General features: G+C 47.8%; 1 protein-coding gene and 1 long non-coding RNA gene across 2 annotated transcripts; one reads left to right on the top strand and one right to left on the bottom strand.

The window, feature by feature from the left end:
* Window positions 1-7,949: 7,949 nt before the first annotated feature.
* On the bottom strand, window positions 7,950-13,379 carry LOC142764820 (uncharacterized). The gene is made up of 2 exons (XR_012883908.1): window positions 12,253-13,379; window positions 7,950-8,257 (listed from the first exon to the last, which is right to left on the bottom strand). It is a non-coding gene; the product is annotated as an uncharacterized LOC142764820 (long non-coding RNA).
* Window positions 13,380-15,912: 2,533 nt separating this feature from the next.
* LOC142765932 (membrane metallo-endopeptidase-like 1) lies at window positions 15,913-20,964 on the top strand. The gene is made up of 2 exons (XM_075867737.1): window positions 15,913-16,002; window positions 19,201-20,964. The coding sequence occupies exons 1-2, from the start codon at window positions 15,913-15,915 to the stop codon at window positions 20,962-20,964; spliced, it is 1,854 nt and encodes a 617-aa protein (XP_075723852.1).
* The last annotated feature ends 2,482 nt before the right edge of the window (window positions 20,965-23,446 follow it).

Here is a 23,446-nt window from a genome sequence, read left to right as displayed (position 1 = left end):
GGTCAACGTCTGCTAGCGAACGCACCCATACGGATACGCTGTTGGTGGGATGGTGAATGGAGAAACCTTGAAACGCGGTGGTTTTGAGGCAGGTGTCGAAGGCTGACTGAAGGAGGCGATTTGACAATTTTGATACATCGAAGCACTCACGAGGTTTTACGACGACTTTGTACTTAGACTCGGTGCCAGGCGAGGCGACAGCTGCCGGAGAGGGGCACTCCCGCTTGCTTGCCGGTGTGGCTGAAGCAGACAAATCATCTATTCCCATTTGTGAGTCAGCCACGCGTTTCGCACTGCGTTTCGGAGCGGATGATGGTTGTGATGGCTGCGTCTTAAGCTCCGCTGCAGCCATCGTTACTGGTTCACATGAAGAACACGGGAGCGTTGCCGCTGCCAGATGCAACCGGCGAGACGCCGGAACTGTCCTGGCGAGCGTCCCACGCACAATGTTGAAGTGAACGGCACCAAGGGTGGTTAGTCCAGGTCGTCGATGGTGTCCGGAAGAAGAGTGCTTGGGGGCGACCCCACGGCCTCGTCCAGGGCGTCCGGCAGGTCTGTCCTTAGCCGGTGGGGCCAGAGAGCTGGGCGGCGTTGCGTTGAGCCAGGGCGCAGAGAGTGGGGGAACGCCGGTGGGGCGATGGTCGCGCGAGCCGATGCTTCTGCATGCCTTTTGCTGATCCGTTATCACGGTAACAGAAATTTTGTAATGTATGTATGTATGAATGTATGTATGTATGAATGTATGTATGTAGTATGTGTATGTATGTGTGTATGTATGTATGTATGTATGTATGTATGTATGTATGTATGTATGCATGTATGTATGTATTAAAATAGAGGTGTACGTCGAAAAAGCTTCAGACGCAGCTTCGCAAAAGGTACTTTATGAGGCAGGTCTGGCCACCAGTGAGCGGCGTGCGCGAGCTACTACTGCAGCCACCGATCATCATCGTCTTCTTTAATAAAAGCAGAGCGTCCATCATCCAGATTCATTACAATTACTCCCCGCGACATAAGGAGCCATCCTGGTGACCTATGGACAAGGAAACACGGGAGGGTCGTAGTAGTGCTTAAGTCTGGACACGTGGACAATTTCCTGGCCACGACAACTTTCGTCAAAATATGGTTCCAATGGCTCGATGAGGTAATTCACCGGTGACGTTTTTTTTTTCAGTACACGATATGGGCCATGATACTTGGGGACCAACTTTGTAGAAAGGCCAGATGTAGTAGAAGGGACATGCAGCCAGACGAGCGAACCTGGATCGTAGGAAGTTGTGTTAATTGGTGCGTCATGGGGGGTGCTTTCGGCGTCCTTGGTCTTGAGTTGTGAATGATCTTGCCAGTTGGCGGCATTCTTCAGCGTATGTAGCGGCTGGAGACATTGTCGTGAACTCTGAGGAGTCAGGTCTGTACGAAAGAATGGTGTCCATAGTGCAAGAAGGTTCGTGTCCGTAAAGTAGGAAAAAAGGAGAGAACGCAGAAGGGCTTTGAATGTCGGTATTATAGGCGAACGTGATAAGCGGCAGCACTCGGTCCCAATTGGAGTGGTTTGACGAGATGTACATAGACAGCATGTCACCGAGGGTGCAGTTGAAGCGCTCTGTCATTCTATTGGTCTGGGGATGATAGGCGCTTGTAGTGCGGTGAACGACGTGGCACTCACGCAGATGCTGCAATGACGTTTGACAATACGCGACCACGATCACTCATTAACTCTCGAGGTGCTCCATGACGTAATACGATGTTGTGAAGAACGAAAGTCGCAATGTCTTTTGCTGTAGACGAAGTAAGCGATGAAGTTTCGGCATACCGCATGAGGTGGTCGACGGCAACTATGATCCAGCGGTTACCATCTGCAGTGTTGAGAAGGGGACCATAGATATCGATGCTGACAAGGTCGAACAGTAGGGAGGGGCATGCTAAAGGTAATGAGGTACCGCTGCCGTGATGAAGGGCAGTCTTTCGTCTCTGGCACGTCGAGCAAGCCCGAACATACTGTCAAATAAAACGGTACATTCCATGCCAGTAATATCAGAGCCGTCTGCGACAATAAGTCTTCCGGAAACCTGCGTGGTCACATTGTGGGTCGTCATGAAACGTGGAACAAATTACAGATCGTAGATTACGTTGAATCACGAGTAGTCACTGACATCCACCGGGTGCGTAGTTGCGTCGGTACAGCACGTCGTCGCGAGTGGTGAAGTGCTCGACTTGCCGGCGCAACTTGCGAGTAGGGGTAGAAGCCGTCCGCCCCACCAGGATGTCTAGAATCGAAGCAACCCAAGGGTCCTTGCGTTGCTCAGATGACAAGTCGGTGATGGTGACGGGAGTGGCATCACAGATGAGAATTTCGCAGCAGGCAGGGTCAGGGGGTAGGGGCGAACAGGAAAGGGTGTCTGCGTCCGAATGTTTCCGGCTGGAGTGATAGACCACGCGAATCTCATAATCTTGTAGGCGTAACGCCCATCGGGCAAGGTGACCACTCGGATCCTTCAGTGACGACAACCAGTAGAGGGCGTGGTGGTCAGTCACGACGTCAAAAGGGCACCCGTACACGTAAGATCAAAATTTCTCTATCACCCAAATAGTGGCGAGGCATTTGTTTTCAGTGATGGAATAGCTGGTTTCGGCTTTGCTAAGAGTTCGGCTTGCGTAGGCAACCACGTACTCTTGGAAAGCCGTCTTTCTGCTGCGCAAGAATATCGCCTAGCCCGATACCACTGGCGTCGGTGTGGATCTCTGTGGGTGCCGATGGGTCTTAGTGTCGCAGAAGGGGCGGCGACGTGAGGAGGTGGCGAAATTCATTGAAAGAATCGTCACAGGTGGCATACCAGGCTGAAAGGTTCCTAGAGCCGGCGAGGAGCTTGGTCAAAGGAGCAATGATCGTCGCGTAATTGCAGACGAAGCGCCGGAATCAGGAACAAAGGCCTATGAAACTTCGAAGCTCTTTCATGGTGGTCGGTTTGGGAAACGCTGAAACGGCTGTAAGTTTTGCAGGGTCAGGAAGAATGCCGTCCTTCGAAACTACGTGGCCAAGGATCGTAAGCTTTCGAGCGGCGGAACGGCACTTCAGATTCAGTTGCAGCCCCGCGGCGGAGAGACAAGCGAGGACTTTCTCGAGGCGGCTTAAATGGGTTGTGAAATCATTCGAAAAGACAACAAAGTCACCTAAATAACAAAAACAAAAGTTCCATTTGAGGCCTCGCAGGATAGCGTCCATCATTCGCTCGAAAGTAGCTGGCGCGTTGCAGAGACCGAAGGGCATGACTGAATTCGTACAGCCCGTCGGGCGTGATGAAAGCTGTTTTTTCGCGATCGGTCTCTGCCATAGGTACCTGCCAGTATCCAGAGCGCAGATCTAAAGAAGAGAAAAATTCGGTTCCCTTTAGGTAGCCAAAGGCATCGTCAATGCGTGGCAGCGGATAGACATCTTTGCGCGTGATTCAGTTGAGGCATCGGTAGTCCACGCAGAACCTTATGGATCCGTCCTTCTTCTTCACCAATACAACTGGAGAGACCCAGGGAATGCTTGACGGTTCGATTATGTCAGCATATCGTCGACCTGTTTGTTGATGACACGGCGTTCGGCAGTTGATACGCGATATATGGACGCTTTCGTAATGGTGTCTTTTGACCGGTATCTATACGTTGAACAACAGATGACGCTCGACCTAAGGAAGGCTGATTGTGGTCAAAGGAGGCTCGAAAACGCCGGAGGAGCTTGAGCAGCTGCTCCTGCTGTTCAGACATGAGGCGGCAATCAATGGACTTGCGGAATACATCTATAGGGTCATTGGCGTCAGTTGCGGGTGTAATGGCACAAGTCGGTAGAAATGGCTTTTCTGGATACATCGGGTCTTCGAAAATACAATATAAGGTCTCGAGGCTCCCCAGACACTTGCCGCGTAGCAGGATGTATGGACAAGCAAAGACGTTGCACGAATAAAGTACCGCTGAAGCATAGGAAAAGCTGATGACGGCAAACGGGAGGACGATGGTTCGATGGTGGGCACTAGCTATAGATGGTTGGAACAGGAGCGTCGAGATAGTAGCAGCAGGGGAAAACACAGGCACTAGGACGGCGGACAAAGGCGCGATGCGGACGTCAGCTGTGGCAAACACTTTCGAGGGACTGTGGTGGTCGATATGACTGTGCTCGTGGTGAACGTGAGTTCACCGCGAGCACAGTCAACGATGGCCTGATGGGTAGAAAGGAAATCTCATCCTAGTATGACGTCGTAAGATGAACGTGGAAGAACAACAAACTTGATGGCGTACCAAACATTTTGAATAAGAACGCGTGGTGTGCGCTAAGCCGTCGGCGCGATGAACCATGAAGGCGAAATCGGTGTTGTGTATTTTCATGTATTAAGAGAACTTGAAATAAAATAAAATGAAAATGAATGAAATGGGAGGTGACTGTACGCAGGGCAAGATTCGTAAGCGGCGTTGTCACTTTTCTCAAATCGCCCCGCAGTTTTCTCTAATTACAGAAAGGACGGCGCCTGTGTCGACAAGTGCACGTACAGCTACACCTTCTACTAGCACATCAATTTCGTTGTGTGGACAAAGAGGAGGTCTTGAAGAGTTCGACGACGACGCAGTTCTTGCCTCCGGAACTACGGCTGTCAGTTTTCCTCTCGAGCGGGGCTCGTGCGCCGAAGCATCGGGGAGACAGATCGTCGACGGGATGGTAATGACCAGCGAGAATCGACAGGGCGTCGTGGGGACAACGAGTCGGGGATAGCGAATGATGGTCACTGTATATTCTGGGCAGCCTGGTAATTTGCAGAATTACCACGGTCTGGAGGCTGAGAGTTGCAACGGCGGCAGTAGCATGCTATATGTCCCACAAAACCACATGCAAAACAGATGGGTCTATTATCGAACGTGCACCATGGGTGAACGACAGAAGGTGCAGCGGGTGAAGTAGGATAGGGTGTCGTGTATGTAGGCAGCGTCATAGGGTAGGATGACCCGGTGCACCGGTATGCGCCAGAGACAGATGGGGCTGGTGGTCTAGCAACGACAGCAGAGTAGGTCAGCTGCGTAGGGACAGATGGCGATGAAGGCAGTGCCTGCGTGACCTGTGTCTCGATGACCTGGCGTAGACGTGGGTCTAACGAGGTCACATGCTCGGATGCTCCGGCCACAAGGGAAAGTTGACGCGCAACTTCTTCACGGATGAATTGTTTAGATGAGGGGCAGTAAGACGGTGTGATAAGTAGCGACGTCGTGCACGAGGGCGGAAACTTCAGCCGTAACTTCATCGGCCCTGCGCATGGAGACACGCTGCTTACGCAACTCGTCGTACTCCTGACAAAGCTGGACAGCGTCGGTGACAGTCTATGGGTTCCTAGCGACGAGCATCTGGAACGTTTCGTCGTCAACTCCTTTGATGATGTGCTTGATTTTGTCGTGTTCGGTTAGAGATGCATCGACGCGCTTGCAAAGAGACAAGACATATCTTCGTTGTAACTTGTAAAGGCCTCGTTCTTGCGCTGGACTCGACTACGCAGACGCTGTTGCGCGCGAAGCCGGCGCACGGCGGGACGACCGAAGACCGCGGCTATAGTTGTCTTGGAGGCGGACCAGTTGGTGATTTCGCCTTCATGGTTCTTGAACCAGAGGCTGGCCACATCAGCGAGGTAAAAGCGCACGTTCGTTAGTTGGTCGCAGGCGTTCCATTTGTTGGAAGCGCTTACGATTTCGTACTCGGTGAGCCAATCCTCGACATGTTCGTCGTTGCCGCGAAAAATTGGTGGGTCACGTTGCTGAGGCACGCCAGTACAGTCGACTGTCGTTGGTGGGGCAGCTTGAGAAGGGCCAGGAGCAGTCATGGTGAACGGTGAGGGTCGCGTCTGATTGCGAAGTTCCAGGTGAATAGGAACCCCGGCTCCTCCACCACTTAAAATATAGGTGTTCTACGTCGAGAAAGCTTCAGACGCAGCTTGGCAAAAGGTACATTATGAGGCAGGCCTGGCTACCAGTGAGCGGCGTGCGCGAGCTACTACTGCAGCCACCGATCATTATCGTCTTCTTCAATAACAGCAGAGCGTCCGTCATTCAGATTCATTACAGTATGTATGTATGTATGTATGTATGTATGTATGTATGTATGTATGTATGTATGTATGTATGTATGTATGTATGTATGTATGTATGTATGTATGTATGTATGTATGTATGTATGTATGTATGTATGTATGTATGTATGTATGTATGTATGTATGTACGTATTTATGTATGTACGTATGCATGTACGTACGTACGTATGTACGTACGTATGTATGTACGTATGTATGTACGTATGTATGTATGTACGTGTGTGGGGGGGGCGCTATGATGAATTGTAGACGTGGCCTGACTCATATGCCATGTTTATTCCATTAAGCACTTTTTCTTCGGCCTCTACCAACCATCGCTTCATACGTCACACGATTCCACCTCCCCCCGAAAAAAGGCATGAATTACGAACAAGAAAAAGTAAATAAGCAGAGGTTGAAAAGTCACAAATGTCAAAATTCACAATTGGTTCTATGCTCCAGAGGAGTTCCGTACACTTTCAAAAACTTCAGGAGAGAGTGCAGCAGTCCGGTTAACGCAGGAGTTCGGGTGGGCGAGGCTGACAGTGGCGTTCTGGAAAAGATAACCACGTCTTGCACAACTGCACTGACCATGACACGGCTTCAGCAGCTGCGAAGAACGAACGAGGTTGGACGTCCTTGTAGCCTTTGAAGGCCGGACGTCGTAGGTGCCGAATTTTCTGTCGTGGGCGCTGTATTTTGTGTCGTGGCTGAGACAGAAGCATTGCTTCCAGCTTGCGTTTGCGAGAACCAAAGTTGATGATACGATGTCCGTGTTTCTGCATTTTGCAAATGGTAGCGTTCAGTCTGTTTCGTGGTTCTCTGTGGTGGTATCTCCGTCGGTAGTATTGTACATGATGCCTTGATATCTGGCACAGAAGACTTCCTTGACGTCTTTTTCTACAAATATGGCTCAGATGTTGACTTGGTCTTTCCTTTAGTTGGTGTCGTTCCTGACAACCATCCTTCAGCCGCAAATCTGCTTGTGATCTTGTTTTAGTTAATCGTAGTGTGGTGTTTGATGTAACTGCCGTACTTTCCGTACTGCCATACATGTATGTATGTATGTATGTATGTATGTATGTATGTATGTATGTATGTATGAAATGTATGTATGTATGTATGTATGTATGTATGTATGTATGTATGTATGTATGTATGTATGTATGTATGTATGTATGTATGTATGTATGTATGTATGTATGTATGTATGTCACATGACTCACGCGACCATAGTTCAAGCATCGCTGAACGCCCAACCATATGGAACTGCAGGCTGCGTTCAAACTTGTAAACATTATCGATTGAAATGTAAATATTCCGCGCACACATTGTAAAACATACTCTGAGGTCGGAGTAAAACGCTTATCTTCTAGAGACCCCCCCCCCCTATTCGGAGTAATTTTTGCTCCGGAGCTCCGGAGGAAATTGTTTACTCCGGCTGACCGAAGCAATGGCGTGGCACATCCGGAGCATTTTTCATTGATATTTTACTCCGACCCGCCGGAGTAATTGCGCGGCACCACTGGAGCATTTTTTACCGGCCTTTCGCTCCAGCTGGTCGAAGGGATGACGTGAAACTTCCGAAGCATTTTTCGCAGGTTTTTCACTCCCGCTATCCGGAGCTTTTGCGGGGCACTTACGGAGTATTTTACGAATGTATTTACTTCGTGCGGATGCATATTTAGTGAGATGTATCAGTATTTGGCAAAAAGTGTTTGCTCCTGTGTATATTTAATTTATGCTTATCGTGTCACGCGTCGGTTATATGAAGGAATCCTTAATTCTGATGCAAGCACTGCAGAGTTACTGCGTATTTTTTTTTCTTCAGAGCTCTAGCAGATAAATTCAAGAAAACACTTTAGTTCTTAATCTTTCATTTATTCAAAATAGTCTGCCATTTCTGGATTATTGCCCCTCATTTGGGAAAAGAAGATGAGAAAAAGCAAACATGCAAAAAGGCACCCAAAATAGAACAAAGGAAACCCGATCACATTAAATCAACAGCACTCAAGTTTGATGCACATCACTTTTAAATGAAGCCCAGGATGCTCTAAAACGATGCACGACCAACGAAGAAAGCGTGGCCACGGACAACAACTGTTCACCATACCCGAAGGAACATTCATCAGCCTCACTGATGACCCAAGAGTTCAGATGATTGCTTCCTGCATAATTGAGCAAAAAAAAAAGATATTTACACACGGGAACTGCAAATCATGCGAGTGGCACGAAATCTGAGGACACTGAAGCCATGGGTACTCGTTAAATTCTGTACCGTATGCGAGTACACAAGCATAACTCGCCTCGTAAATCGATCACACAAACACAAAAAACACAGGACCAGCGTTCATTATCAAGAAGTCAATTTTATGTTCCGGCGTCAGACAGCCGGTACGCCATAGAAACACATCTCCGCGACGCGAACAAAGTTCAAAACGGACGAAAGTTTTTCATATATTTCTAAATAGATAGACCTACTGTTGCTAAACATTTGAAAGCATTTATCTCACTAAGATGAGCGAATTTTCGTATTCTCCACGACAACATCAGGAATGCCTCTCCATAATATTTCCTAATTTTGTCAGATAATATTGGTGATTTCACACACGCGCATTTTTGTTGGCGCTGATCGTCATACTTAAAGCAAATTAGACCCTTACAGCTTGTTTGTTTGCGCCTGTCTTCGAAAAAACCGTGCCTTCATTCTTCTTTTCAATGAAATCTTCGAGAGAAGTTCGCACTGTTTTTTGTTTACATTTTTAATTACTACTGCCCACTTTTTTTGCTACTTGTCGTAGTGAGCACTTTTGAAAGTATAGGTATTGCATGAGCATGTATTGCTTCAAAACTAAGAGCCTCAATGGCAAAATAAGTAGAAGTTCACCACTACGTAAGCAAGTAACATAGCAATAAAATGCACTAACATCACGCCGCCTATGCCAACTGCATTTTCATCATATACTGACAGAAATGTGGGAAGGTCGACCAGTTTACCCAACTTACAGGTCCGTGCAAACGTCGCAGGTCATGAGAGATGATTCATAGAAGCGCCACGACGAGTTCAACGGAATTTGAGGAGTTCTCTTTTAGGGGCGAAGCTCTTTATAGCGGCACTTGTTCGTCTCTCGTAGCTGTTGTAGTGTGTGACGAGTATAACATTTTGTCCTCCAAGGTGGTGCCGGTGAGAGATTTTTTCTGTGCATTGTTGAACAATAAAAAATAATGCTAATGTACATGCCAATGGCAGCTCATGGGGAATGAGAGACAGGAGGGTTCGGCTTTTAGTTAACGCACACGCCGCGATTTCCATTAGCAACCATTGGCATGTACATTGAGCACTATCTGACAAGAAAGGGTTGCTAAGTTATACTCGCTGGGTGTAACCTCCTTTGTTTTACAAAGGTTTAGCGAGCGTTGGGCCGCAGTGCCATGAATACAGTGAACTAGTATATACCATGAACTCGATGTGGTTAAAGGTGGGAAGTAGACCCGAAGCGCAAGCCATAAGAAAGTGTGCGTGTGCCACCTCTCGTGTAGTCCTTGGAATGTCCGCTGAATGGCGGTGTTTCTATGTGGGGAATATATGATGAAAAGATGCGAGATGGTGGTACTTGGAGTGTTGAATAGATGGACGAACGGACACACAGACAGATGCATGGATGGACGCATGAACGGACGCAGGGGCGGATGCATGGACGAACGCAGGGACGGACGCACGAACAGACGCACGCACGGAAGGGCGGATGGACGCATGGACGGTCACACAGACGGACGCATGGATGGAAGCAAGAATGAATCGACGGACGAATGCTTCGACCCACTCTCTATCATTCACTCCGTGGATATACTGCCAATGTTTCCTCTGTCCTGTTCACAGGCCAGCGTTGTTGCTTCTGGTATTAGAGCCTTATTCGTAAGAGGGAGATAGAAACAAGCGTTTTTGTTTTTCAAGAGAAGGTGGACAGGACAGTGAACATTTTGAGTTTCACCTGTTTGGTTTAAAAAAACATAACCCCCCCCCCCCCCTCCCACAAAAAAAAACTGCATTCACGGCCATGCCAGCGGGACTGTAAAGAAAAAAAAATAGTCCCAGGTTTGCCTCAAAGGCGAAGCAATGAATGCGATAGCAACAAATTGGAAGGTCACGGGCAGAATCGCAAGCCGATCGAAACGTGACCAGCGTTTCTCACGCACAAATGACGCACGAAACGTACTCACAGGTACAGATGAACGCAAATAAGCGTCTCAGTTGTTACTTCGCTGTGTCTTAAAAGCGCGCCTTTTTCACAAACGGAGGATGTGCAACGGTTTCAGTGACCTTTGTGCGCCCGGTAACTACAACAGAATCGTTCCAATGAAACTCGTGCGCGCGTATGCTGCCTAACGAGCTGTGTTTATCTCTCTTCCATCTCTCCTTTCTATCTTTCGACTCCCCCATTCTCTCCCATGCGCAAGGTAGCAAACCGGCTCTCTATAGACTGGTTAACCTCCCTGCCATTGTTTTCTTATTATTTTCCTTCCTTCCGACGATACTCAAAGGCTAGTTAAGACGTACGATTTTCCCAACTGCAAGATAAGGTCGCGCGATCGAGCGGACACCCCCTTAATCTCTACGCCGGCCAAAGTACGCGTGAGAGATGCGAGACGCCACGCGCTCACTGCGCCATCTTGCTGATAATAGTGTAAACACCATAGCCCCCCCCCCCCTGAAATTCCCACCAACAGCGGTAAGTGGCACATATGAATAGCTTGCCGTTTCAACGTTGAATGCCTCGCACTCACGATGTGGAGGTCGCACATTCGTCTCCAGGCAGAGGAATCTTTTTTCAGCATTTTTTTTTCCTTTCTCGCGTTTTCATCTATATAGATACGTGTGAATATACGGTGCATGAGATTGACACCGACGTCGACGTCGACGCCGACGGCGAAATCCAGCCGAGAGTGTCCATATACTTGCTACGCAATAAAAAATGCTGCAGTGTGGCACTACTCTCTCCCATTATGAACACAGAAAATACGGCTAGTTTTTCGAGACGGTGCCTTTTCGTTTCTCTCTTACTCTCATAACCATGCCCCTCCATCCTACGTTGAGCTATGAGGTCAAACGGGCTGCATAAATAAGTCTTTAACCTCCCCCCCCCCTTCCACAGAAACGTTGGGCATCCCACAAAATTCTTGTGGACGGCGTTTTGCGCAAAATATGGGCAAAAAAAAGGGGGGAGGCACAGGCTGTACCTGTCTGTGCTCTCTTCCTTCTTGTTTATTTTTTTTGCACAAAACTTCATTTACAATGAAATACCAACTCGACCGATGCTGGGTTTTTCTAAGCTCTACAACCTGTTACGCCTAACGACCCGACCAACCCTCTTTTACGCATTACTTGCCACTGGTCTCGTCAGCTGCTATCCTCCCTCTCCTGTTCTAGAAGCAGGATGACACCCGCGGGTTAATATTTCAGGTAACACTTATACAATAAAACATTTGACCAAAATGAGCGCGTGTACAAGTTCTAAAAGTCTTCGCCAAACCGATTGCCCTAGTTCAATTCACAAGTTTGGAACGCTAAGCGCCACATATCAATTAGCTCAATTCACTACATTTGAAAAGATTTAACATTGATTTAGTTATGTTTTTTTGTTTAGAATAAATGTTTAACGATTTAGAGTACTTCGTATTCAACTATGGGAGAGCACTGAGCCATCCCGCTAAAAGTCATACTGCATACAGCTTATATGATAGATCGAAGTAATATATAACCAGTGGTAGACCTCAACCCTGCGTTTGCTAATATGGAAAGCGGACAAATATTACTGCTTTTGCATGATGACAGTATCAAAAAGATTTTCAAGATGTTGGATTTACCAATAACAGTTATTGTCTATTTATTGAATCAACCCACAACCAAGAAATTTTTCAATATTGCATATCGAATCAGCGCTACCAATATTCGAGTGGTCTGATTAAAATTACCGAAGTTTTGTTAAGGAAAAGACTCGCAGGCCAAACAACGCATTATCTGAGTTTCCGCTGACGTTCGCTGGAGTCCTGTAAAATTAGCCTATTATTGATAACCTGTTTTCTCATCAATCCAACATTACCTGTCTTAGCACTACATGACATAACTCAAATGACACAGATAATTCAAGAAGAGCCCACTCACCAATTTTCAATCGCACCAGAGACCACCGAGTCTCTCACCACTCGGGAGCTCACAATGTGTCGTTCGCTGCCAGGAACAATCACACTGTTACTGTTCGCACAATTCTTTTCTGTCGATAACCTTTGTTGCTGCTTGTAGTCACTTGTGATATCCAGAAGGTGCACAGAACGATTCCTTTTTCCCGAACTCGGCCAAACGCTTTGCAAAATCCTCACTGCACCGGCTTGGTCTGCGTCATATTGGTTTGTGGGGAACTGCCTCCCGGTGGCGAGGCTGCCTACGTCACTAATCGAACAGCCAATGAATACCGCTGAGCGATGAGCCGGAGCGATTGGGGAGCACCCTCCGGGGCAAAAGCGATGTACCGGATCATTTCTGGGGCAGCCACGGGAACATAATCAAGGGATTGTCCCCATTTACATCCAGTTTATTTTTTTTTTGGTCCGGCACCCACCGGAAGAAAACGGTGGAAAACGAATGTATTTGCTCCAGTACGAGCCTGTTTGAGTGAGGCCACCGGAGCAGAGTGGGCGCATCATTCGCCGATTCCTCCCAGCTGGGTATATTTTTTGTTTACAGAGTATGAGGCGCAACATCGATAAGTAAGTATTAGGTGGTGCATTCCTTTACTAGAAAATACATAGATACGTAATTTTAAAGGCCCCTGTGTGTCTTATGCTGCGCTGAAAATGTGATGCTGTGTACGAAAAAGTCGGCTGGCAGTAGATTATCGTCTTTCATAGACATTTGCCGCGAAAAACGCAAATACGCGGGCATTTTTTCTACCCAGGACGTTATGTCGAAGGAAGAGGGCAAGAAAAACAAGCGACGTCGCCGTGCCCAGAACAAAAAGAGTCTGGAGGATGGTAACCCCCAGCGGCTACTAGAGGTCGCCTCGCCTTCGAAAAACTGCTCCTGGGAAGTAAGCCACATCGCCAGGGGGGCCTTGACAAGCCCCACGCTCCCACAGCCAGCTGGCCCCACAACCGGGCAGCCTGAGTTGCCACTGATACGAAGCGTCGACGTGCAGCCGTCGTCTCCCGTGAGTCCATCCACTCCCGTCGAACCAGTGCTTTCGGGCAGTGGTGGAGAGCGTGAAACTACAGGCCCGCCAAGACTGTCTTCCGTGTCTGGCTCCGGTGTCACTTCAACAGTAAGAAAACAAGAAACTACCATAAATAAGATAAGTCTGTTTAGCCACAAGGACGAAGCAGTGAATGCGATAGCAATAAATTCAAATGGCATACTAGTAACTGGTCCTTTTAGTATTCTATCTTGTGTAATTCTTCAAAAACGTAGGCGTAAGGACTTTTTCACGCACCACCCACACAGCTGCTACGCATGTGCCTTGACCGCTTCCACACCCAAGCGGAGGGTGATAGAGCTAAAAAAATTAAAAATGTAAAACAGCTGCGCTTTATTAGTGCCAACACTAAAGGAGGTGCGAAGCCGGCGATCGGCTCGTATTCTCACGGTTTGCATTATTTTGAGGCAGACTGTACATTTAAGGCGCAAAAGACACAAGTTATGATGAAAATACTAGTAATTCTTCTCGCTTTGTACATTAATGTAATCATTTCCTTTACCAATTATTCGTTACCAATACTCATACAACATGGTGCTAAGCTTCAGCCCTGTAAATGAAACTCGCATGGTCGGGAGAACAGCTTCACGTCGCTGCCAAGGCGACACGCTATCAGTAGAGACACTCAGCGCCGCGGTTCTGACACGCATGCTCGGGCGGAGCGCAGGTTCCCGTCAACGCCCCTGCATCCAATCAGGGCAACGCCAAGGCAAGCGAGCAGCCTCCGGCGCCTTCTGGCCACTTGTGGGGACGTGCACGGACGGTCCTTCCGTTCAATAGAATGACCAACGCTGTGAGTGCAGCTGCTTTTTTCTCGGCATCGTTAGTTCACCTGTTTATTGGGACACTGAACCCAAACAGTAAATTTGTTTAGGCTGATATGTTATACTTTGGAAATCACATGTGAATCAAATTAACCACAGCAAGGTAATAAATGAAAAATTAATCTGGAAATATTCAACATTAAAATTTACCATCGGCACGTCCGCTGATGTCGTAACGGATATCGATTTTCAGTGGCGATGCTCCTTAAGGAGTCGGTCGTGCATCTCCTGTATGCAGTAGCCACCTCTCGTTTTTGTCTTTGGGATATCCACTGGATGTTGGTACTCGTATTTGATGAATATAGGATAAAAAGATGCGAGAGGGTGGTACTTACACTGTTCAGCTGGACAGACAGACAGACAGACAGACAGACAGACAGACAGACAGACAGACAGGCAGACAGACAGACAGACAGACAGATAGATGGATAGATAGATAGATAGATAGATAGATAGATAGATAGATAGATAGATAGATAGATAGATAGATAGATAGATAGATAGATAGATAGATAGATAGATAGATAGATAGATAGATAGATAGATAGATAGATAGATAGATAGATAGATAGATAGATAGATAGATAGATAGATAGATAGATAGATAGATAGATAGATAGATAGATAGATAGATAGATAGATAGATAGATAGATAGATAGATAGATAGATAGATAGATAAAGACAGACAGACAGACAGACAGACAGACAGACAGACAGACAGACAGACAGGCAGACAGACAGACAGACAGACAGACAGACAGACAGACAGACAGACAGACAGACAGACAGACAGATGGATTGACGGGTGGACGGACACGGCCAGTGGATGATTCATGGTTTGCCAATAAAACCCTTGAAGCTTCGCCTCACTCATCATCATTCACTCCGTGGATATGCTGTGATTTTTTTGTATTTTCACCGCATTGGCTCATTATATTTTTCTGCAATTTGGTGCGTTAAATCAACGCCTCCTAGAAAAATTATGCCTAGAATGTCGCTCTTTTTTCCATAAGGAGCTCCCTGCCACGCGTTTTGACTAGGCGCCGTGCGACGGCGCTCGCTTTCGTACCGCCTGGTCACGTGATAACCCCAGCGCAGCCATAGGCGTTTCTCAGAGCAGCTGCTGCACCGGCCGTGCCGGCGGAGAGCAGACAACGCCGTTTACACAACAGCACCACATTGCAACTTAAATTAGACGAAAAACTATCGCAAAGATATGCTACAATCAGCAGACTGTTATGACTGTCACTGCATGGATTCGGCCTGCAACAGACGCTCATCGGCGTACCGTCCAAACGCGCTTCGCGTCCAGCAGAAACACAAGAGGCACTAACGCACAGACCGTTGGATATAAAAAAAAAGCGTCACGTGTGCTCTGGGGCAATGGGCAGCTGGGGAAAGGCTGGGGGCTCTCTGACTTTCACCTGGTTCTGTCCTTTCTGATGTAAAAGCGTGCCTGTACGCCTAGTTTGGTCAGAGCTGTAAATAAATTGCGTGTTTTACGTAAAGAGCGTCACAAGATTTCTTCTTTCCCAAGCGCCTGGGTGAAAGCTTGTGCCTAGCTCCTCGATCCAATCAAGAAGAAATTACCGCCATTCGTGTGAAGTTTTATTTCCAGCAAAAAAAATAACTACTGCCAAGAAAGTGCACTTTATTTCATTTAGCAGTTTCTTATCTGCCTACAGAGATGAAGAAACCACTCCAATGTCGTAGTCTACACGTAAGAGCAATGACAACGTGCGGTTGGGAAGATGTCGTCTGCTCGCGACAAGCCAGCCATGCGTTGGCGTGTTTACAAGGAGCGACCGCCAGAGGCGCTCGCCTCTGTACAGGAGGGGAGGGTAAAATCAGAGGGTAGGGAAGCGCAGTCGCGACTCGCGTTCCAGGCATAATTTTTCTAGGAGGCATTGGTTAAATCTGCGGCTCCCTCAAAACACAATGTGATTCATTTTCACTCATAGAGAACTAGGGGGCCCTAGCAGAAGCTTTCGGAATTTGTGATGCCACTGTGATTGGCAAGTGAACTTCAAGATTGCGTCTCTACCCACATTATTTTTTCGCGCATTTTTGTTTTGTACTGCAGGCTAGGTCACCTCGGTGTTGTCAAAGGGTAATTTACTAATACAAGACAAATACGTGTTGTACCGGTGCACATCGGTGCTAGCTCTGTGCCAGGGAGAGAAAAGACGACGAAGTTCGTGTGTCGCGCTCTCGGCCACCTGTTTTCTGTGCTGCAGCTGTCTTGCTTGCCCTCGCGAGTTTCTTGCTGAAACTCCTCTGAAGAACATGCTTGTTACATTGTCTTTGATGTGTCTTCTTTAAGAGGAGATCAGATACTTTTTGAAAAAAAAATAAATTGGTTGCTTTGGAATATGGCTTAGTGCTTTGTTTTTCACTGCAGTTACTTAATTTCAAGTGAAGGTCACTGTTCTTTTGAGGTCTCGCTTTCTTTATTTAACACAATAATAATAAGAACTAACAAACAATAATGGCAGGGAAAGTATGGGGGATACGGTTGGAAGTGATTGTAATGGAAACGCGAAGAAAGAAAAGTGGACGAAAACAATAATTTGCCGCCGGCAGGATCCCACCTTCGAATAACGCGTGCCAAGACTGATCTACAGAGGTGGGCATCCACCTGTTCACTTTACAGGTTGTATATGGGCATTTAAACGTGGCAGCGTCAGTCAGCGTCACCTGTTGCCATTATGGTGAGTGTGGAATAGTCTTTTTGCATAAAAAAATGGCAGCATATCCACGGGGTGAATGAGGGAGAGTGGGGCAAAGCATCCATTCTTACATTCGTTCATGCTTCCATCCATCCATGTGTCCGTCTGTGTGACCGTCCGTGCGTCCATCCGCCCGTCTGTGCGTGCGTCTGTTCGTGCGTCCACACGTCCATCCGTGCGTCCGTCCCTGCGTTCGTCCATGCATCCGCCCCTGCGTCCGTCCATGCGTCCATCCGTCCGTGGAGCCATCCGTGCATCCGTCCATGCATCTGTTTGTGTGTCCGTTCGTCCATCTAGTCAGCACTCCAATTACCACCATCTCGCATCTTTTCGTCATACATTCCGCATATAGAAGCACCGCCATCCAATGGACATTTCAAGGACTAAGCGAGAGGTGGCACACGCACACTTTCTTACGGTTTGCGCTTCGTATCTACTTCCCATCTTTAACCACCTTGAGTTCATGGTATATACTAGTTCACTGTATTCATGTCACTGCGGCCCAACGCTCGCTAAAACTTTCTAAAACCAAGGCTGCGCCCAGCGAGTAAAACGTAACAACCTTTTCCTGTCAGATAGTGCTCAATGACATGCCAATGGCTGCTAATGGGGAATGAGATACAGGAGAATTCGGCTTTTAGTGAACGCGCACGCTGCGAATTTCGCATTGCTCAACAACGCACAAGACAAATTTCCCACCGGCACCACCTTGCAGGTCAAAACGTAAGACTGGTTACGCACTGCGACTACGACGATGGACGAACAGGTGCCGCTTTAAAGAGCTTCGCCCCTAAAACCAGGCTAAATAGAAAAAAGTGTGTTTCACACTCACCATAATTGCAACATGTGGCGCTGACTAACGCCCTATGAAGTAAAGCTTAGTGGTAAAACATCAAACGCGTTTATTCAAAGGTGACAGGTTCAGATCCCGCTCATGGCAGTTCTTATCGCACACTTGTCTTCGCATTTACATTACAATTACTTCTAATAACAACCCCTATACTTTCCCTGGCATTATTGTCTGTTAGTTCTTACATATTTCTTCGTGGGCATTATGCCTTTTGCAGAATTTCGCGCCACTGGCGCCGTTGGTTGAAGTATTAGTACTGGTAGTAACACTTGCGTGGTCTTAGGGGATACATCCCTGAACGGGAGGTATCACTAGCACCAACATTTCTGCAAGCACCGTATTGCCTTCTTGGAGACGATTGCCTGCCTTAGCGAGTAAATGGGAGCGATTCATGCACCGTCCCCCTTCCGCCAAGGTGGAGGTAGAGAGGGCAAGCTATGTAGCTTTGCCCTATTGCAGTGCGCTTGAAACGTGTTAATACGTGGTCTAGAATTTAACAGTATATAATCTATTCTCTATCTCACCACTGCTGTTGCAAGTCACACGCTGGCGCAGCAGAACATTACTCCAGATATGATTTCCTTACAATTGGCAGGATTGTGATTTTCGCGCTTGCTGTGGCAGGAACGAATTTGAAGGAATGTAATGAACCACGAGCACAAAGCGTCCGGTACCTTTTGTCGTTCTTTGCAAGATAATCTGCTTGTTTAGCCACTCTTGCTAAGCATAAGGCGCTGAGAATTCAATAATATTTCATAAAATTAGAGTCATCGTCACTAAAATATTCCGTTCGAAGCATATGTACATCAATCTAAAGCAGATACAACAACCAGTTCGTAACTTACGGGTCACACAGCGTGCGATGACGACTTGACAAATTATAAGCGGAGTGCACCATCAGAAATGGACGCCGGCATTTTTTTTACTTTTCAGGTTTTACTGTCTGCTCGCTTTACTCGCTTTACGCGTGGGCGGATGAATATATATGCTTACTCGCCTACTACGTAACGCGGATAAATATATTTGAGAGGCTAATAAAGATCCCTATTTGCTTAGGTTCCCTGTAACTTTCACAGTGCTGAAAAGAACTTCTGAGATCTAGTATAGGCACCGTAATTGGGCACTGCTTGTTTGGTTACAAGGAAGGATGTTATGCTGCATCTGAACGATTATAAGTCGTTTCCAACATGCCCGGCCTTCCTTTAGCTAAGAGCAAAATGATATTAAGGATGTTTCATGGGTTAATGCTCTTCTTTATCGCCATCAGCGTCATCGTCATTGCGTACAGTGGGTACCTTGTATGTACTGTGCGTGTGTTCACGTTTATTTTTCATCATCAGCAGCGTCATCGCCATCAATGAACAATGAACAAGCCTATACCCTAAGGTTTTTCACCCCTCATATAAATGGGCGTCCGGCAAATTGGCACAAACTAACTTGCCCACGTCTTTTATTTGCAGCCGAGTGAAATCCCGTGGTCACCACCCTCGATACCAAACAAGGGCGCTGGGGCTGTGAGTGACTACCGTTACGCATTCGTGGTGTTCATCACCGGCTTCGTCACCCTCCTCGGTCTCGTCGCGTTCCTGTCCTTGTCGCGAAGCCGCGCCGAGGGCCGCTCGTACGTCTGCAACACGGAGGACTGTCGCGCGCACGCCAGGCTACTCACCAAACGCCTCAACTGGACGCTGGATCCATGTGAAGACTTCGGGGCGTTCGTGTGCTCGGCGGTGCGATCGCCTTCCGAGCAGAGCGAGGTCTTCAGGACGGTCCTTGATGAGATGCGACTGTCTTGGTACCTAAGACTCCGTGACACTCTCTCCCGCGGCTCGCTCAAGCTTCCCGTCGGCAAGAGGGCGCTCGCGATGTACGCCATGTGCCGGGACCAGTACCCGACTGATGCGCCGGACGTGCCGCTCTTCCTCTTCTTTCTCCGGCTTCATGGACTCAAATGGCCCGAAAGACCACTGTCGTTCGAACCGCCCCTTCAGCTCATCCTCAGGCTTGCCTACTTATGGCAGTCCCCGTTTTGGATGTCCGTGAGCGTGCTCAAGGTGCCGGACAACTCCACACGGACCGGGACGAGACTTCGCTTACGAATACGGCCCAGCATGTTTGTTCCAATACTGCTGTACCACCACAGGATAGCCAAATCAGTTTACACCACGTACTGGGAGCAGTTTCTCTACCACATCTATCCGAACAGCAGTACGAGACCTGCGCTCAACGAAACCGCTATCAAAGAAGTACGTGACATGGAGGGGCACATACTAGAGACGCTTAGCTTGGTGGGAAAAACGATGCAGCCCAAGCCCATGGCGTTCCCCTTAGCCGAGCTCTCGAGCCATGTCCCCAACGCCTCGACTGTCGAGTGGCTCCGGAGCTTGCGTAATTCAATACCCAGCGAGCAGGAGTTCAACTTCACTGACGAAGTTCTCGTCAGTGACATCCATCTTCTTTTGACAGTCAACGACCTACTCCGGAAGTACGACGAGGCGCAGCTGAACATGCATTTCACATGGCTGTTAGTGCAGTACTACGCCCCCGTGGCGGACTACCGCATGCTCATCGACTACTTTGGCAACGCGTACAAAGCTGCGGCCTACTTGCCCGTATTTTGCGGCCACCACCTGGAAGCTTCGTACAAGGTCCTTGTCCTGGCACTCGACATTGCCTCCCGCTTTGAGGCCCGTGATGTTAAGATCATCAACGACGGCTTCGAAGATTTGGTTTTCACGGCGCTAGAAATGGTCAACAGCTCGAACTGGATGGATGGCGAGAGCAAGGTGCGACTGAGTGAGAAGATACTCACCGTCAAGAAGTCGCTGTGGCCTCCGGAAGCAGCGGTGAACGTCGACATGCTCGACCAGGTGTATGGCGATTTCCCCGAGGACAGGGCGAGCTTCGCCGCCAAGTCACTGTCCACGAGGATGATGGCGAGCCACGTTTCGATGACCGGTCCGTACGAGGAAGCGATGCTGCTGCCTTGGAACAGCGTACCGGGCAACGTCCTTTATGATTACGTCTCGAACACCATCGAAATCCCGACAGGCATCATCGCAGCGCCCGCGTACTATACGAATGGGGCGAAGTCTATGCTCTACGGTGGCCTGCTTTTCCTTTTGGCGACACGTCTGGTTCAGGCATTCGACAGCGAAGGCATCAAGTGGACGCCCAGCGGAACCAAGGCAGACAGCATCCTGTCCAACGGCACCATGTTTTAGTATCGCGATCGGGAGAGCTGCCTGTCAGAGATGAACACGTCATGGCGGAGCCTGTTCCCCGAAGTTCCAGCTTTCTCGATTGCCTACACGGCCATGAAGCAGGCCCACGTCCGAGATGGTAGCGTACCCATGGAGCTGCGCGTCGATCTCCCAGAAGACAAGACCTTCTTCATCACGCTGTGTTACATATTGTGCAGCACGTCGGGTGATAATCGTGCCAATGATTTCGACTGCAACAAAGTGGCGAGGAATTCGAAAGCCTTTGCCAAAGCTTTTAAGTGCCCAGAAGGATCCAAGATGAACCCGGAGAAAAAATGTAATTTCTTCGTCAAATAACGACGTCAATTAGTCCCGCTGTGAACAATGCAGGCGGATGCATTATTTTGATTTTAAGTTATCAAAACTATGGTTTTCATTCTGTAAGATAATCAACTGTCAGCAAATATACGTATGCGTGCCACATACCTCATCGCTCTAGATGCGCCTGAAGAACGCACGGAGAGCTCAACCGACTCTAATGACATGAGTTTTTTTTAGTTTATTCATCACTGTACTTTATTTTCTACGTCTATATGACTAACTGTTGCCATGGCCGCAGCGAAAGTTGAATAAATTTACTGAGAAATGCGCACGTTAACAATATCGGCTGAACAATACGCGCGCTATCAGAAGCTTTCACGGTCGTGTCGTGTTACACGAATCAGTCTTGTGCCTACATCATCGATGTGGCCAGTAACTGTTAGTTGTTCCATTTCATAGAACATAACACACCATTTGCGAATCCCTGACCGCTTTACTCAGCCTAATAGCCATGATTTATTACACGTGTACTAGCATTTCAATAGCAGCTAAGAAACTACAAGCATCTCTATTACAACAGTGTGTTATGCTCGCTATGATTGAGCTTGAAAAAGGCATTCGAAGCAGCTGTTCACTTTCCGCGATATGCATCTTTCATCGAATGGATGATGTGTACATTGCACAATGAATTCATTCCCCTGACTTGGGGATATGTGGCGTCACCTTTTGGTGATGGTCACAGCACCCCACCGTAAATAAGTGGGAAACAGCCGTAAAAAATGACGGCAAATTCATGAGGTTAATGAAGATGAGATTGGGGGAAGCTCCTGGAAGTAATACCGTGAAATTTTCTTCCGTTAATTTGCCCGATAAAAAACATCTGGCATATTTCGTTAAGCAGCTGGTGTCTTCTTTTTGTTTTGCTTTAGAAACATCTGGCATCTTTTCGTTTTGCTTTTAGAAAACATCTGGCGTCTTTCGTTGGTTCATTTCATCAATCAGCGGCGTTGTGAACAAAAACTTTTTATTGTTTAATCACGCACAGGAGAAATCTCACCACGCACTACCTTGGAGGTAAACAATGGCTGCAACTGGGAATGAGATACAGCAGAAGTCGGCTTTTAACACTTCTACTTCCATTAGCGTTTCCTACTGGAACATGCCAATGGCTGCTAATGGGGAATGAGAGACTGGAGTATGTGGCTTTTAGTTAACGCGCACGCCGCGAACTTTTTATTGTTCAACAAAGCACAGGAGAAATCTCCCACCGGCACCACCTTACAGGTCAAAATGTAACACTTGTTACAAACTACAACTACGACTACGAGGGACGAACGGGTGCCGCTTTAAGGAGCTTCACCCCTAAAGAGAACTAAGACCGACGAACAAACCTACTTAATCTGAATTCACTATCGGTTCTACATAGGTCGGCACAACTTGTGGACCCCCCTCAGACTCATTCATGAAATATATTTTGAGCTTTGGACTCACTCACACTCGCGATACTCTTGCTAAGCCGGCCTCACTCGGACTCAGACTCACTGAAACATTACTCACCCGAACTCACTCAGACTCAGACTTACTGCTTGATCTTAGTTTTGGCGAGTCCGAGGGAGCCGACTCACGAGTCTGTCAGCCTGGAATTAGCTTCTTCGACCTTAATCTCAATGTTCTTTAACACCATTGTCTCAAGTAATCGGTGCTCTTCTTGGTGCCATTTGACATATCTTCGAAAACGAGTTCTGAGTACGTAAGGTGATCTTTCTTGGAAGAGTTGAGAGCATAAGATTTAATAATCAAGAAATTATCTGAAAAGCCTAATAGATGCCTTTTCGCAAATGAAGACAGTGCAGCGAGTGCAGTGACCTTTGTGCGCCTTGTAGCTACAACAGAATTGTTCCGGTGAAAGCCCAAGGCATACTCCACCACAAGCGTACACGCGCATGAGCGTCCACCCTTCTCCCCTCTCCGCTGGGCAAAGTACGCGCACTCAATGCGCCATCTCCTAGGTAATTTTGAAAACACGATAGTTCCCCTGAGATGGGCGTGACCAGCGGAAAGTCGTAAATATAAATAGCTTGCCATTTCAACTCTGAAGGAGGTGCTCCTTCGTGGCTCGGCGGCTAATGCCTCGCTTTCACAAGCAAGAAAGAGCTCGTACGTCTGATTGCACGGGCCGGAG

Source organism: Rhipicephalus microplus, chromosome 6 (assembly GCF_043290135.1).
Source record: "Rhipicephalus microplus isolate Deutch F79 chromosome 6, USDA_Rmic, whole genome shotgun sequence".
In the NCBI taxonomy this organism is placed as follows: domain Eukaryota; kingdom Metazoa; phylum Arthropoda; class Arachnida; order Ixodida; family Ixodidae; genus Rhipicephalus; species Rhipicephalus microplus.
The sequence above is the reverse complement of the archived record's forward strand: the minus strand, read 5'-3'. Positions and strand labels throughout refer to the sequence as shown.

Excerpts from the sequence above, each read along its gene's own strand:
- LOC142765932 (XM_075867737.1), top strand. The coding sequence starts at position 15,913 with ATGTCGTCTGCTCGCGACAAGCCAGCCATGCGTTGGCGTGTTTACAAG. Across the intron at positions 16,003-19,200 it reads CCTCTGTACAGGAGGGGAGG|CCGAGTGAAATCCCGTGGTC; the intron begins GTAAAATCAGAG and ends TTTTATTTGCAG.